The sequence below is a fragment of the Nothoprocta perdicaria genome, unplaced genomic scaffold (assembly GCF_003342845.1).
Source record: "Nothoprocta perdicaria isolate Ctin4 unplaced genomic scaffold, notPer1 scaffold_124, whole genome shotgun sequence".
Taxonomy (NCBI): domain Eukaryota; kingdom Metazoa; phylum Chordata; class Aves; order Tinamiformes; family Tinamidae; genus Nothoprocta; species Nothoprocta perdicaria.
The window spans coordinates 2,324,502-2,336,107 of NW_020454361.1; the positions used below are offsets into that span (position 1 = coordinate 2,324,502).

The 11,606-nt window shown below is 38.7% G+C and overlaps 1 protein-coding gene across 1 annotated transcript; it reads left to right on the top strand.

The window, feature by feature from the left end:
• The first annotated feature begins 553 nt into the window (after positions 1-553).
• ZC4H2 (zinc finger C4H2-type containing) lies at positions 554-10,978 on the top strand. The gene is made up of 5 exons (XM_026054688.1): positions 554-803; positions 4,772-4,943; positions 6,315-6,487; positions 7,597-7,759; positions 8,862-10,978. Exons 1-5 carry the CDS (start codon positions 751-753, stop codon positions 8,973-8,975), a joined length of 675 nt encoding a protein of 224 aa, XP_025910473.1. The 5' UTR covers positions 554-750; the 3' UTR covers positions 8,976-10,978.
• The last annotated feature ends 628 nt before the right edge of the window (positions 10,979-11,606 follow it).

Here is an 11,606-nt window from a genome sequence, read left to right on the forward strand (position 1 = left end):
TGACTTTATGCACATTTATAGTGCTTTACAACTGAACAGAAAAATGAAGTCCCTGCTTCAAAGCAACACAAGCCAAAACAGTAGTAAGTAGAAGCATCAGTAGCAGCCCTTAGCGCAAAACAGACTTTTGCAGAGAACAAGCTAGCAGCTTTGCTTGCATTTTCTTTTCTATAATAAATAAAAAATGCTTTGCATAGTGGCAGAGATCAAAAAAGAAAATCCCAGAGAACAAAACGTGTCCCTTCTTGAGATACCCTCCCATCATTCAAAGCCTCTAGTAGCAAACAGCATGGCAGCAATAGCAACAGCATGCTTTTGTGACCAAACCAAAGCTTTTCAGTAAAAAAACACAAACTTATACAGAAGCTTCTCGTGTTTATTGTATGACTTTAACTACAAGTTAAACTTTACACACACACCTGAAGGAAGTCTTCTGCTCTCTTCGTACTCCTAACCACCTTTGACATAACTTGCTGTGACAAATTGATTAGAAGTCTGATTGCAGGAAGAGGAGCTGGAAAGCGCTGCTCTGCCTTGTGGGTGTTGTAGTTTTTCTCCTTTTCATCGAACTGGGTAGCAGTAGGCAGCTGCACTCCAAGTCCCATAGCTCCCATTGCAGCCTACTGCACAGGCTCAGAGACCATAGCTAGGAGGAGGTGGTTCGTTGTCTCTATTGTACGATTTTGTGTCCGCCTCCCCCCTCCAGTCTTTTGTACATTTCACGGGAGGTTAAAATTGGGAGTGAAAAGCATGGCTGATGAGCAAGAAATCATGTGCAAACTCGAGAGCATCAAGGAGATCAGGTATGTTTGCTTTGTGCTTCACCAGTCAAAACGGGGCAGCTTTCCCTTCGGGAGAGCAGAGGAGTTCCATCTATCTGAAAGTAGCTATTGTTGTGCTCCTGAAGGAAAGAAAGCCTCCCCGGGCTTTACCGCATGAGCTAAAAAATATGCTTTTCTACATCGGCTACTGGTAAGCGCTGGTGAAATGTGCAGGGGCAGAGGGCGACTGTCGTGTATTTCAAGAAAATTACCCGGAATGATAACACGAGAGGGGAGGGTGCGCACACGGGGCCCTTAAGTCCTTTGCGTTATTTCTCATTCCTAAGGCTCTTCATCGTCCATCTGTTATTTTCCTCCATTCCTCCCACCTCTCCCTGGCGGGAACCGTGACGGGTAGCAAGGGAAGAGGTGGCCGGAGAGCCGCGAATGGCACTGCCAGCCGGAGATGGACGCGCGTCCGAGGCGCCACAGATACCCGGATACCCGAGCCCAGCACGGCCGGGCCGGGCCGGGCCGGGCCGAGCCGAGCCGGGCGGAGCGGAGGCCCCGGCGGAGTCCCGCGGCCGCACAGCGCTGCCCAGCGCGCAGGGTGGCCCGGGCCGGTGGCTCCACAGCGAGGAACTCGCGGAGAACGTGTTATCGGCCCGCGGCTGAGCGCTCGGCCGCTTTCCTCGTACCTGTCCTCCGCTCGGTGCGTAGAGGGGGCGAGGACACTCCGGGGGAGACTCCCTAGCTGCTGCTACCGGTTCCGCGCAGCGGCGCGCAGGGCAGCGCGCGCCGAGGCAGCCGGGGCGCGCGGCCGCACGCGACAAGCGGACGGCTCCCCAGCTCTGCCGCACGGCGCCTAAGCTAAGAGTTTGTTCCCCATCCTTCGCCGTCACTAGAGCACGCACGGCTCTGTGCATGCCCGTGCCGGGGTTTGCTTTTTTGGGCTTCGATAGGACTTTAACGCTCTTCGGGGTAGGACTTTGCTATTCCGGCTACGGCCTGAGCTGTCTGTATTTAGCAGGAATTTGTGTGTCCAAAAGCGAAGGTAGTTACGAAGAAAGTGAGGGTAGTGTCTGCCTAAGCGGCTGGGCGGTGCGAAGCAGCGGGCGCGGCCCCGCAGGGGGTCGATGCCCGGCCAGGGAGCTGCCGGCGCCGCCGCTGCAGCCCCTCATCCGCGGAAAGGGGTAAACTGGGCAGCACGCAGGGTCCCGTCCTCACGCAGTACCGCGAGCAGCACACAGACCCGGCCAAAATATGTGTGCTTGGCATCCTAAAACTGGCTATAGAAAGACAACACGCATTGAGCAGAGTAAGAACAACGGTTTTCTACTCAGTTGTTGGGCAAACTCCGTTTTAAAATGCAATCATAAATATGGCCAATAACAATTTGACATGCAGCTATTAAAACGTTGAATTTATATAACTGATTAAATTATCTTTTCGGTCATAGCAGCATCCCATGTTTGAAAATTTATGATATATTCGATTTTCTGCTTATATGTTCAAGGGTGACATTTAAATTGTAACTGATGTGTTTTAATATTAGTTTAAGATAAAAGGTACTGTAAATGTAAAAATATTAGCTTTGTTACACAATGAAGTTCCAAGAAAGTTGTTTTAATATTTTAAATATTAAAAAAGTTTTAAAATTTTGAAACTCAGTTCATAAAATGTGACCAAATAAACTGTTTTTAAAAGGTGCTGGCATTTAAAAAAAAAAATCCTTGAAAATAAACATAAGAATTTCTTATATTTATAGCGCAAGCACATCTTTGACAGATTTAGGGACTATTTTAATATCTACTCCATATATTATTCTATAGGAGAAAAGCTGCTATCATTTGTTAAAGGCATTTCAACTGTGTTTTTGCAGGAATTTTTGGAATCTGATTCTGCAGAACTTTATATATGTATATATAAACTTGTATTTGTTGCCACTACATTGCAGTAATTAGACTTCAATTACTACAGTCAGTTAACATCTGTAGTAGTCCCTGATCCAAAGATATATGCGCATTTTTTTTTATATGCACTGAGTAGTTCCACAGAATTAACCAAAGCCATAAAATTAAGCGATTATGTAAAGACTGGGCCTCAGCCTTCCATCTGGGAGCAGATAAAACAGACTCATGACAGCTACTTGTTTCACTGCTTAATATCCTCTTGGGACGCCCTTACTGACTACTGTAGTCAGTGTGATGTAAGATCTGAAATAGAAAAGAATATGAGGGCAAAGTTCATTCTAGTTTTATTGTGAAACATTACTGCACATTGTCTAATACTAATACAAAAATCTTTAATTAGTGTGTGCTTTTTTTTTTTTTTTTTCTCTCTTCTAATATCAAAAGCCAATTGTTTGGATTGAAATAGTCCCCTGCAACTAACTTGCTTGACCAATTTGGCAGAGCAGGGTAGCGAGTGACTAGTAACAGTGAGGAAGTTGATCTCAATTTCCGTTGTCTTAGGTGAGCACAAGACCTGTACAGAAATATCTTTCTATATATCTTTTCTTAGAGACAGGTATAGCCAAACTTATTCCAGGTTGTTCAGTGCCTTCAGCTTCCATTAAAACAACATTCCTGCTGCTGTGCTTAGTTCAGTGGGAGTGAGTCAGGACCCACTGGGAAGTGGAGTCACTCACCATCTTTCAGAGGTAGGTCTTTTATTGCTAAATTTTCATTGCTTTGCACTGCTGATAGGCAGCCTCCTATAGCATGCATTTTATAATCAGCTTCCCTGCTTCCAGTGAATTTAAATCAGCCTTACCCCTGCTTTGTGTGAGGATAAGCACAGGACACTTAAATACAAAAGCAGGCCTCTTCTTTCTCTGCCCTTCTTATCATGCCTGTGAGAAATCTATTGTGTTGTTAAATATTGCACTTGGAAGTAAATTTGTCTCTACTTGTAGTAGGTGTTATATGACTAAAAAGGAGTGCTACATTCTTGTTTTACTCAATACAAAGTGATTCAAGAAGTCCTGGAGCTTTTACTATATGTCTGAAATACAACTTTGCAGTCTTTTGTCATAAACTTAGAAGTTCTATTAACATGTAGGTTACTGTGTATCAGATTCTAACTTCCAGTACAGGAAAAATAATCAAGGTCTCTGGGTTAACTAAATCACATGAACAAGACTGGGAACAAGAACAATGTGTTTGATGCATTCAACAGTTTGGACTAGTGTTAAAACTTTACAGTAATAAATTGCCTGTTGCTTAAAATTGATGACTGAAACTTGCACCCTCCAACTTTGATAACAGAGATGTACGCTGCATTTTTAAACATTTTTGCTATGGAACTATAGTTTGCCACAAAAGAACAAGCAGTACAATAATGCAGTATATAGGTAGAAATATTTACATGTATTTGAATGGTACTAGAGCTTAGCAAAGGACTAAGAGAATTCAGAGCTACCTGCAGAGAGGATATTGATGGTCAATGTTATCTGAGTTTTTACTATAGTCATTATTTTGAAATTCTCTGTATTTGAAGCCGATGTTTTGATTATTGTTTATATAATTGCAATCAGTGTATCCAATAGTGTAATCACTTGCACCACTCTCATTTCATACTCCACTTCTTAGAACCCCATTTAAAAACAAACAAGCAATCAAACATAAAAAAAAAATCCCAACAGTTTTTCTCTTATTTTCCTTTTTGGAATTAGGCAAAATGTCATTTGATGCAGCAAAACTCTATTGGTATGATTTATCTGAATCTAAAATAACTTTAATTTTTTAAATGATGTGCTAATTTGATAATTTAGAGGAGTATGGTGCAAGCTAGTAGCATAGAAAAGTGCAAGAAAACAGCTGGGATTAAAACCCACTTCTCTCATTACACCTCATCCTTTCCCTGCCATGCTTAATTTCACCCTTATCATTCATCCTTAATGCTACCTCTTAGATTCATCTGTTCACATATGAAGTGACCTCTGGCAAAAACGTTTTCAAGTGACTTACTGTTGTCCCTCTATATTTGTAATTACTGCTGGGATCCAGGAATAAGACTTTGCAGATGGAGAAAATAAAAGCACGACTAAAAGCAGAATTTGAAGCCCTGGAGTCTGAGGAGAGACACCTGAAAGAATACAAACAGGAAATGGACCTGCTGCTGCAAGAGAAGATGGCCCATGTGGAGGAGCTGCGGCTGATCCACGCTGATATTAATGTGGTATGCAACAGTCCAGCTGTGGGCAGTCTGACTAAATCACAATTGTATAGGAATCACTCCACAGGTTGTGGAATTGTGCGCGTCATTGAACTATCAGTGGTTCAATAATTTGGACTTTACAATACCATACCAGGATCCTGCAAAGACTGCCAAGTAAATTTACTTAAGTATCATTGTTTCTTCCTGTCCGTATTGTGCAAGGTATTTTGTGTTGTTGCTATAGGAAGGATTTACCCAGAGGAGATAAGAAAAGAAGCCCATTGTTGCTACAACTTTACCATTAACTATGGTAATATCGCTCTGGCAGTCCCACAGAAAGTGGTTCTTCATATTAGTCTTTTGCATTTATCACCTGGAAGCAGTGTAGCTTTTGGTTGGAGGTTTGTGGAAGAAAAGGGATTTGGGGCAAATACATTATGTTTGTAAAATTCTTTGCAAGAACCAGCCTTGTTCATGGGGTGGAACCACAAACCATGACCAGAGTACAGTAAGAAGCACCATCCTGAAAGAAATCCATAGAAATGAGAGAAACATTTTCTTTTTTTTTTTTAAAGAAGAACCTAGAAGAACCTTTAAAAAAAAGAACATAACCTAATCAGAGGGACTAACTGGTGAATATGCTTTAAAACCCACATTTTTTTACTTTATGTTAGAGCATTAGAATGCCTATACAGTGGTTTCTAGCTCGAAAGGTATTGGTGCTTTGTACCAGAGGAAAAAGCTCCCACATCATAAGCAGGTTCAAGCTATGCAGTAGATGTGCAGAGTGCTTTATTTATCACTCACGTTTTCTGTCCTCCCCACCCCTCACTCAGCTATATAACCACTGTCTTACTCTGTTTTATCCTCCTCTCTTTTTTTCAGATTATCTTTTTCTCTGCTGCTTTTCCCATTTACTGTGATAAGGGAAGCAGAAACCTTTTATTATATTGTTAGGTAACTTCTAAACAATCATATTTTTAGAGATGCAGAAAATGACTTTATTCTACTTTATCATATATTTACTTTGTACTTTTAATGCCCTTTGAGAGTTTTCAATAGCTCTTCACTTGCCCACCCAGATGCAGCCGTTCTTCTTATTCTTCTATTCTTCTGTTGTTTGGAATGTGTAGATTGAACATGTGTATCACTTGAAATTGCTGCTTCCTTCCAGTGTTCAGCCTCCCAGTATTTTAATTCCTGTTTGACCATTGTGTTGTATCCTCTCTCTTCCAATTTGAATCTAAAAAAAAAAAAAAGAAAAAGAAAAAGAAAAAGAAAGAAAGAGAAAGGATTTCTTTCTCTTATTCTGATATACAAACTTCTGGTGAATCTGGTATATTTGAAAACTATTAGAGTCCTAAAAGAACCCTGTACATCCTCCTGTTTCAGATGGAGAATACTATCAAGCAGTCAGAGAATGATCTCAACAAGCTATTGGAATCTACTCGTCGCCTTCATGAAGAATACAAACCCCTGAAGGAGCACGTAGATGCTTTACGGATGACTCTCGGTTTACAGAGGCTGCCAGATCTTTGTGAGGAGGAGGAGAAACTGTCCCTCGAGTAAGTCTCTAGAGCAAACCTGATCTGGCTTATAACCTCTCATGATTCTATTGGTTATTTTTTCATTTTATCTGTTTGCAGGTGGAAGAAAGATGAGATAAGCACAAAAAGCAGAAGTTAACAGAAAGGGGATAGGCATTTGTTAACATTCAACTTGAATTTGTTGGAAATTAAATTTAGATGATCCTAAGTTACATACTCCAAATTCAACACACAAACATTCAACAACATTTGTTTCTATTGCTTTTTCTAATAGTTTTCTGTTTGTTTTTGTTTGTTTTCTTTTCCTGAAAATAATCATCTGATTTGCTTGTTTCACCAGCAAAGCTATGAGGCAGTAGAAGAAAGGAATACAAAAGAAATATTATGTTGGTTTATGCTACTGTTAATCAGAACTTTTCTTTGTGCTGCATACACATTGTAGTATTATTTAGCATTGTTTAGCCATATATGTCTGACCGATAGCAAGTGTCAAGTTAACCAGGATGTTTAATAGATGTGGATTATGACCTAAATTTCATTTTTAGGGCATGACCTAGGTACGGTAGGATAGGAGAATTATTTATGAGTCAAATAATAGTGTCCTTGGTTTAACAAATCTGTTTTAAATGCAAATGATGTTTATAGAAAACTACATTTATCCTAATGTCTAACACATTTGCCATCATTTTAACTAATACACAACTTTAAAGCTTTGCTTTGCATTTCTAACAATATTCTATTTTCCATTCTACTCATCTTGGTATTACAAGGAATATATTAATCCACTCCACTAAAAAGTTAATATTTTAAAATAAAATAAAATTAATAATTAAGAGTTTTAAAGAAAGCTGTTAAAGATTACATGAATACATTGTGTATTTTCTGAGCTACCAGACTGTATCTAGTTATAAATCAACGTGCCTTAGAGGCCAACAAGCAATGACATTCTTTGCGATTCTGTCTGAAGTATACAAATGCAGAGAAAAATACTAGCAGTTCTATTTAAGGGCTAGTAACTTGACTCTAGCAAGGAACATAAAAGGGAAATATTTTTTTAAATACAAAATATCTCTTACAAGCTAACAGAATAGTCCAAAAATGGTTATATTCTTGCTTTTTGTTTTTAGTTATTTCGAAAAGCAGAAAGCAGAATGGCAGACAGAACCACAGGAGCCTCCCATCCCAGAGTCTCTGGCTGCAGCTGCAGCTGCTGCCCAACAGCTGCAAGTGGCTAGGAAACAAGATACCAGACAGACAGCAACTTTTAGACAACAGCCACCTCCAATGAAGGTCAGGAGATGGAACGTGCTGGCTTTTCTCTTGTGTTTTTGCAATATACAATGTTTATAAAGTTATTTAGCATTTAAAATAATATATTTATGGGTATGTATATGGGTCCCGATTTTGATTTTCCTGTAACAGTTCAAGTCAAGAGCAATCCCAGTAAATTTAAACTAGTAGCACCAGCAATCAAGGGTTGAGGATAAAGCTCTGTTTCTTATTTGACTTTCTTTTAACTTTATGATTCCCCATCAGCAGAGACAAAGCCAGCTTTTGTCCCCAAACCAGCTTTTGGTTTTGTGTGGAAACACAGCTTTGTGTTTGATTCACATAGGGAAAAGGCACTGGATCAACCCTGCACTCACCCCTGCTAAAAGCAAAACAAAATAAGCCAAAACAAAATCCAAATGAATTCAAGATAGAAGTAATGCATGTATTCTGTGAGGAGTGAGATATTATAGAAAGGTGATAGGCTTTGCACTGCAAGACAAAGCTAATATTTTCATCTAAACATAGGCACTTAAGTGACATGTACCACCTTAAACAGTTAAACTCAGCTCCTTCTGTTGTTAGCAGAAAAAGCTAAATGTTTGCCGATGGAGATTTATCACACCCATGTTCCAAAGATTTGCTAACTAGAAAGGCAAACAGACGCAAATATACTCCTTACTTAATTGCTCACTTAGTATCTTGAGTTAGGTGAGATGAAAAGCCTTTCTGAAAGCGAAACATCTCAGTCAAATGTAAGTCAAAGGGGCAGTGTGGAGAAAAGAATGGAGTTCAGTCTGTTATGTTCAGTATGTAGGATTCATCCAATCACCATTTTTTGCCCCTAATTCTGTGGAACTCCTCACTATAACTTCATGCCTTCACTTCTCTCTTCCAGTGAAGTATTTCCCATGCAAATCCTCAAAACACATGAAAAAATAACAAATGGAAGTTTGTATCAGAGTTGATACAGGCCCAAATTTTAATTCAGTGAAATGCTCTGGGCATTTTGTTTGTTTGTTTGTTTGTTTGCTTTCCTTGAAGTTAGAATAAGATATTCAATAACCCATGTGTCAATAGCACTTAAATGCTTATATTAAGGGGTTGCAATGTTGCATTTCAGGCATGTTTATCGTGTCACCAACAAATTCATCGGAATGCACCCATCTGTCCACTCTGCAAAGCAAAGAGCCGATCTCGGAATCCCAAAAAGCCCAAGAGGAAACAAGATGAGTGAAGAAGGACAGAAGAATGGGAATATATATGACCAGTCCTAATACCTTTCCAGTAGAACTGTAAATGTAGCCAGACTTAATGAAGTGCAAAATCAAGTATGATTGACTCATTGTTTTCTATTTAATGCTACGTAAGCACAATGTTTCTGTTCTGTCTTAATTTCCTTCTACTCCTTGAGATTCGGTTTTAGGAAAAGAAATACTAATGGTGCTAAAGCTTAACATTTCAAGCATTGTATCTTTTGGACCTTAAAGAAAATAGTATCCTAAATGTCAGACTATTCCTATCAGCCAAATGTAAGTACCACAAGTTCTTTTATGCCCACTTTTTAAGCAGATATTTCTAAAAATAATCCAATCTTTTCCTCAAATCAGAAGACTACTTGAAGTGCAGAAATAGGAGATTGTCTCGCTGTTCTCTAAAGAACAACTTCTCTACCTGGCTAGTAATACTACATAGGCTTGAGTATCAAGTAGAACTGTTTTTATAATGGATATGTTAATGGGGGGAATATATATATATAAAAATAGGAAATCAGTGCATCAGAACACAATTGAATTTTGATCAATTACTAGAGCTTGATTGTACTATTCCCTCAAATTTGGCTTAAAATTTGGAAGGCAGATCAAGTTGTAGGATAACATAACTTGTGATGCATACAAATGACATAATTTATGATGCATTACCATCAGCAGTCAGAAGACTGACTTAAGTATAAGGCTAAAATGAACTGCATTAGTGATCTTCCTAGGAGCTGTGACCAATGGATTCTCTACATATCACACATCAAATAACAAATACCTCTTTGCCTCTGTGGCTGCAACATTAACCATTCTGCATGTGTTCTCTTCCTGGTTTCTGCCGCCAAAATCCTGAACAAACTTATCCTGCAATAGACCACAGGGAAGCTCAGTAGCATGCAAAATGAAAAATTAGACATTTCACCAGATCCCACTTTCCCCACCCCACTCTTGTTCCTGCCAATGAAAACTAACTAGTTGTTTGTCTTTTTGTAAGTAACTTTCAAGCTAGTTTTATTTCAGCCCAGAGTAGTTTCTTGCTCTATACATAGGCCAAAAGTACTCTGATTAGGGGATACTTCAGACTTCTCGGTGTATCTGTGTCCTCCCGTTTCCTCTCATGTAATTAGAGCTTCTCCAAAGGAGAAAATGATGGTGACTCAACTACAGAACTGAGGCTTAAAATCTATTGCTTTCTCATTTTGTCATTGGTTTTGTTGTCTAAACTGATAGTAAGTCTTAACTATTCTTTCTCCTTTTCTCCTAACTTTAGGAGAAAGGACTGCCAGTCTAGACTCTTCCTCTCTTTTTAGTCCATTTCTGTTGTCTATAATTATGCTCCATTGGCTATATTAAGAATTTTGCTTGTTAGACAGTAAGGACAGTGAAGTCCCAAATCCCTGATCACAAGACTTGAACAAAATAGTGGGGGCCAATACAAAAGATTCTGTTGGCCAAATCACATACGTCACTATGCATTTCTTAATTCTATCATAAAGTACATGAGTATTTTATTGAAAATAGTCCTATAATTTATGGCAAGTTCGCATGATATTGGTCCATTTTAATGTTTCACAACCAAATAAACATCTCAGTGGAATATGGACCATGTGGCCCTGAAAATACATCAAAAGCAGTTTCTGTTAGGCATGTGACTGGGGCTTAGTCTCTGTGCAATGGAGAGGCTATTCATTAGCTCTCTTACTCATTGCTCTCTCCACCAGGTAGCGGCAGTGTTCTAATTCTTTATCCTTATGCATATTTCCTAACATCAATATTGAATTCTGTGTTTAAATATCAAAGTGGCCATATGATGCCTGCCCCGATCAGAGGATTTTATTTGGCTTAAGGAAAAATATGCACAGTTAAAAGAATAGCACATAGGCTTCTTATTATTGCAAGCATGAGAACAGGATACTTCTGATAATGGAGGTACAAAAATTTAAAAAGTAACAATGGACAGTGGGTGAATTGTCTGCAATGAAGTAATGTGTAAGAAAGAATAGATTTGTAGAAAGTTGGATTTATAGTCTTAAAAATACATGGGGTTATTCCTAGTTGCTCTCACTTCACTGCTACATTTGGAGGTTATATACTTTTCGGAGATCTCAAAAGCTCTAAATTAAAGCATGCTTGAGGGTTAATAATTTCCTAATTCTGTATGTCCATTCTGTATTTTTTTTTATTTTTAAAGATTGTTTATTTTGCCCTGATATTTAAGGAAGTTTTTTTTCTTTTTTTTTTTCCTTAAAAAAGGGGGAGAGAGGATGAACAGTCTGTGCTTGTATCAGTCATGGATTAGTGTTTACATATATAGTTTCATATCCTTTATTAAGTTGTACCATACAAATTGTTTGCATTGCTGATAATCAATTAAGCTATTTAAAGAGGGAAAAAACTGTATTATATTAAGAGATCCTGGATAGGGAATAAGCGTTTTTTTTTTTTTTTTTTTTTGTTAGGGAAATGGTATTTCTATTTGATTAAGAAAGTTTAGATGAATAGTTTTTCTCATGACAACCCTCAGTGCTTTTCTCCCTCTCATCTCAATAGAACAGAGAGCTAATTATGAATTATTGATTTTTTAGTTGTTTTTCTTTTAGGCAGATAAG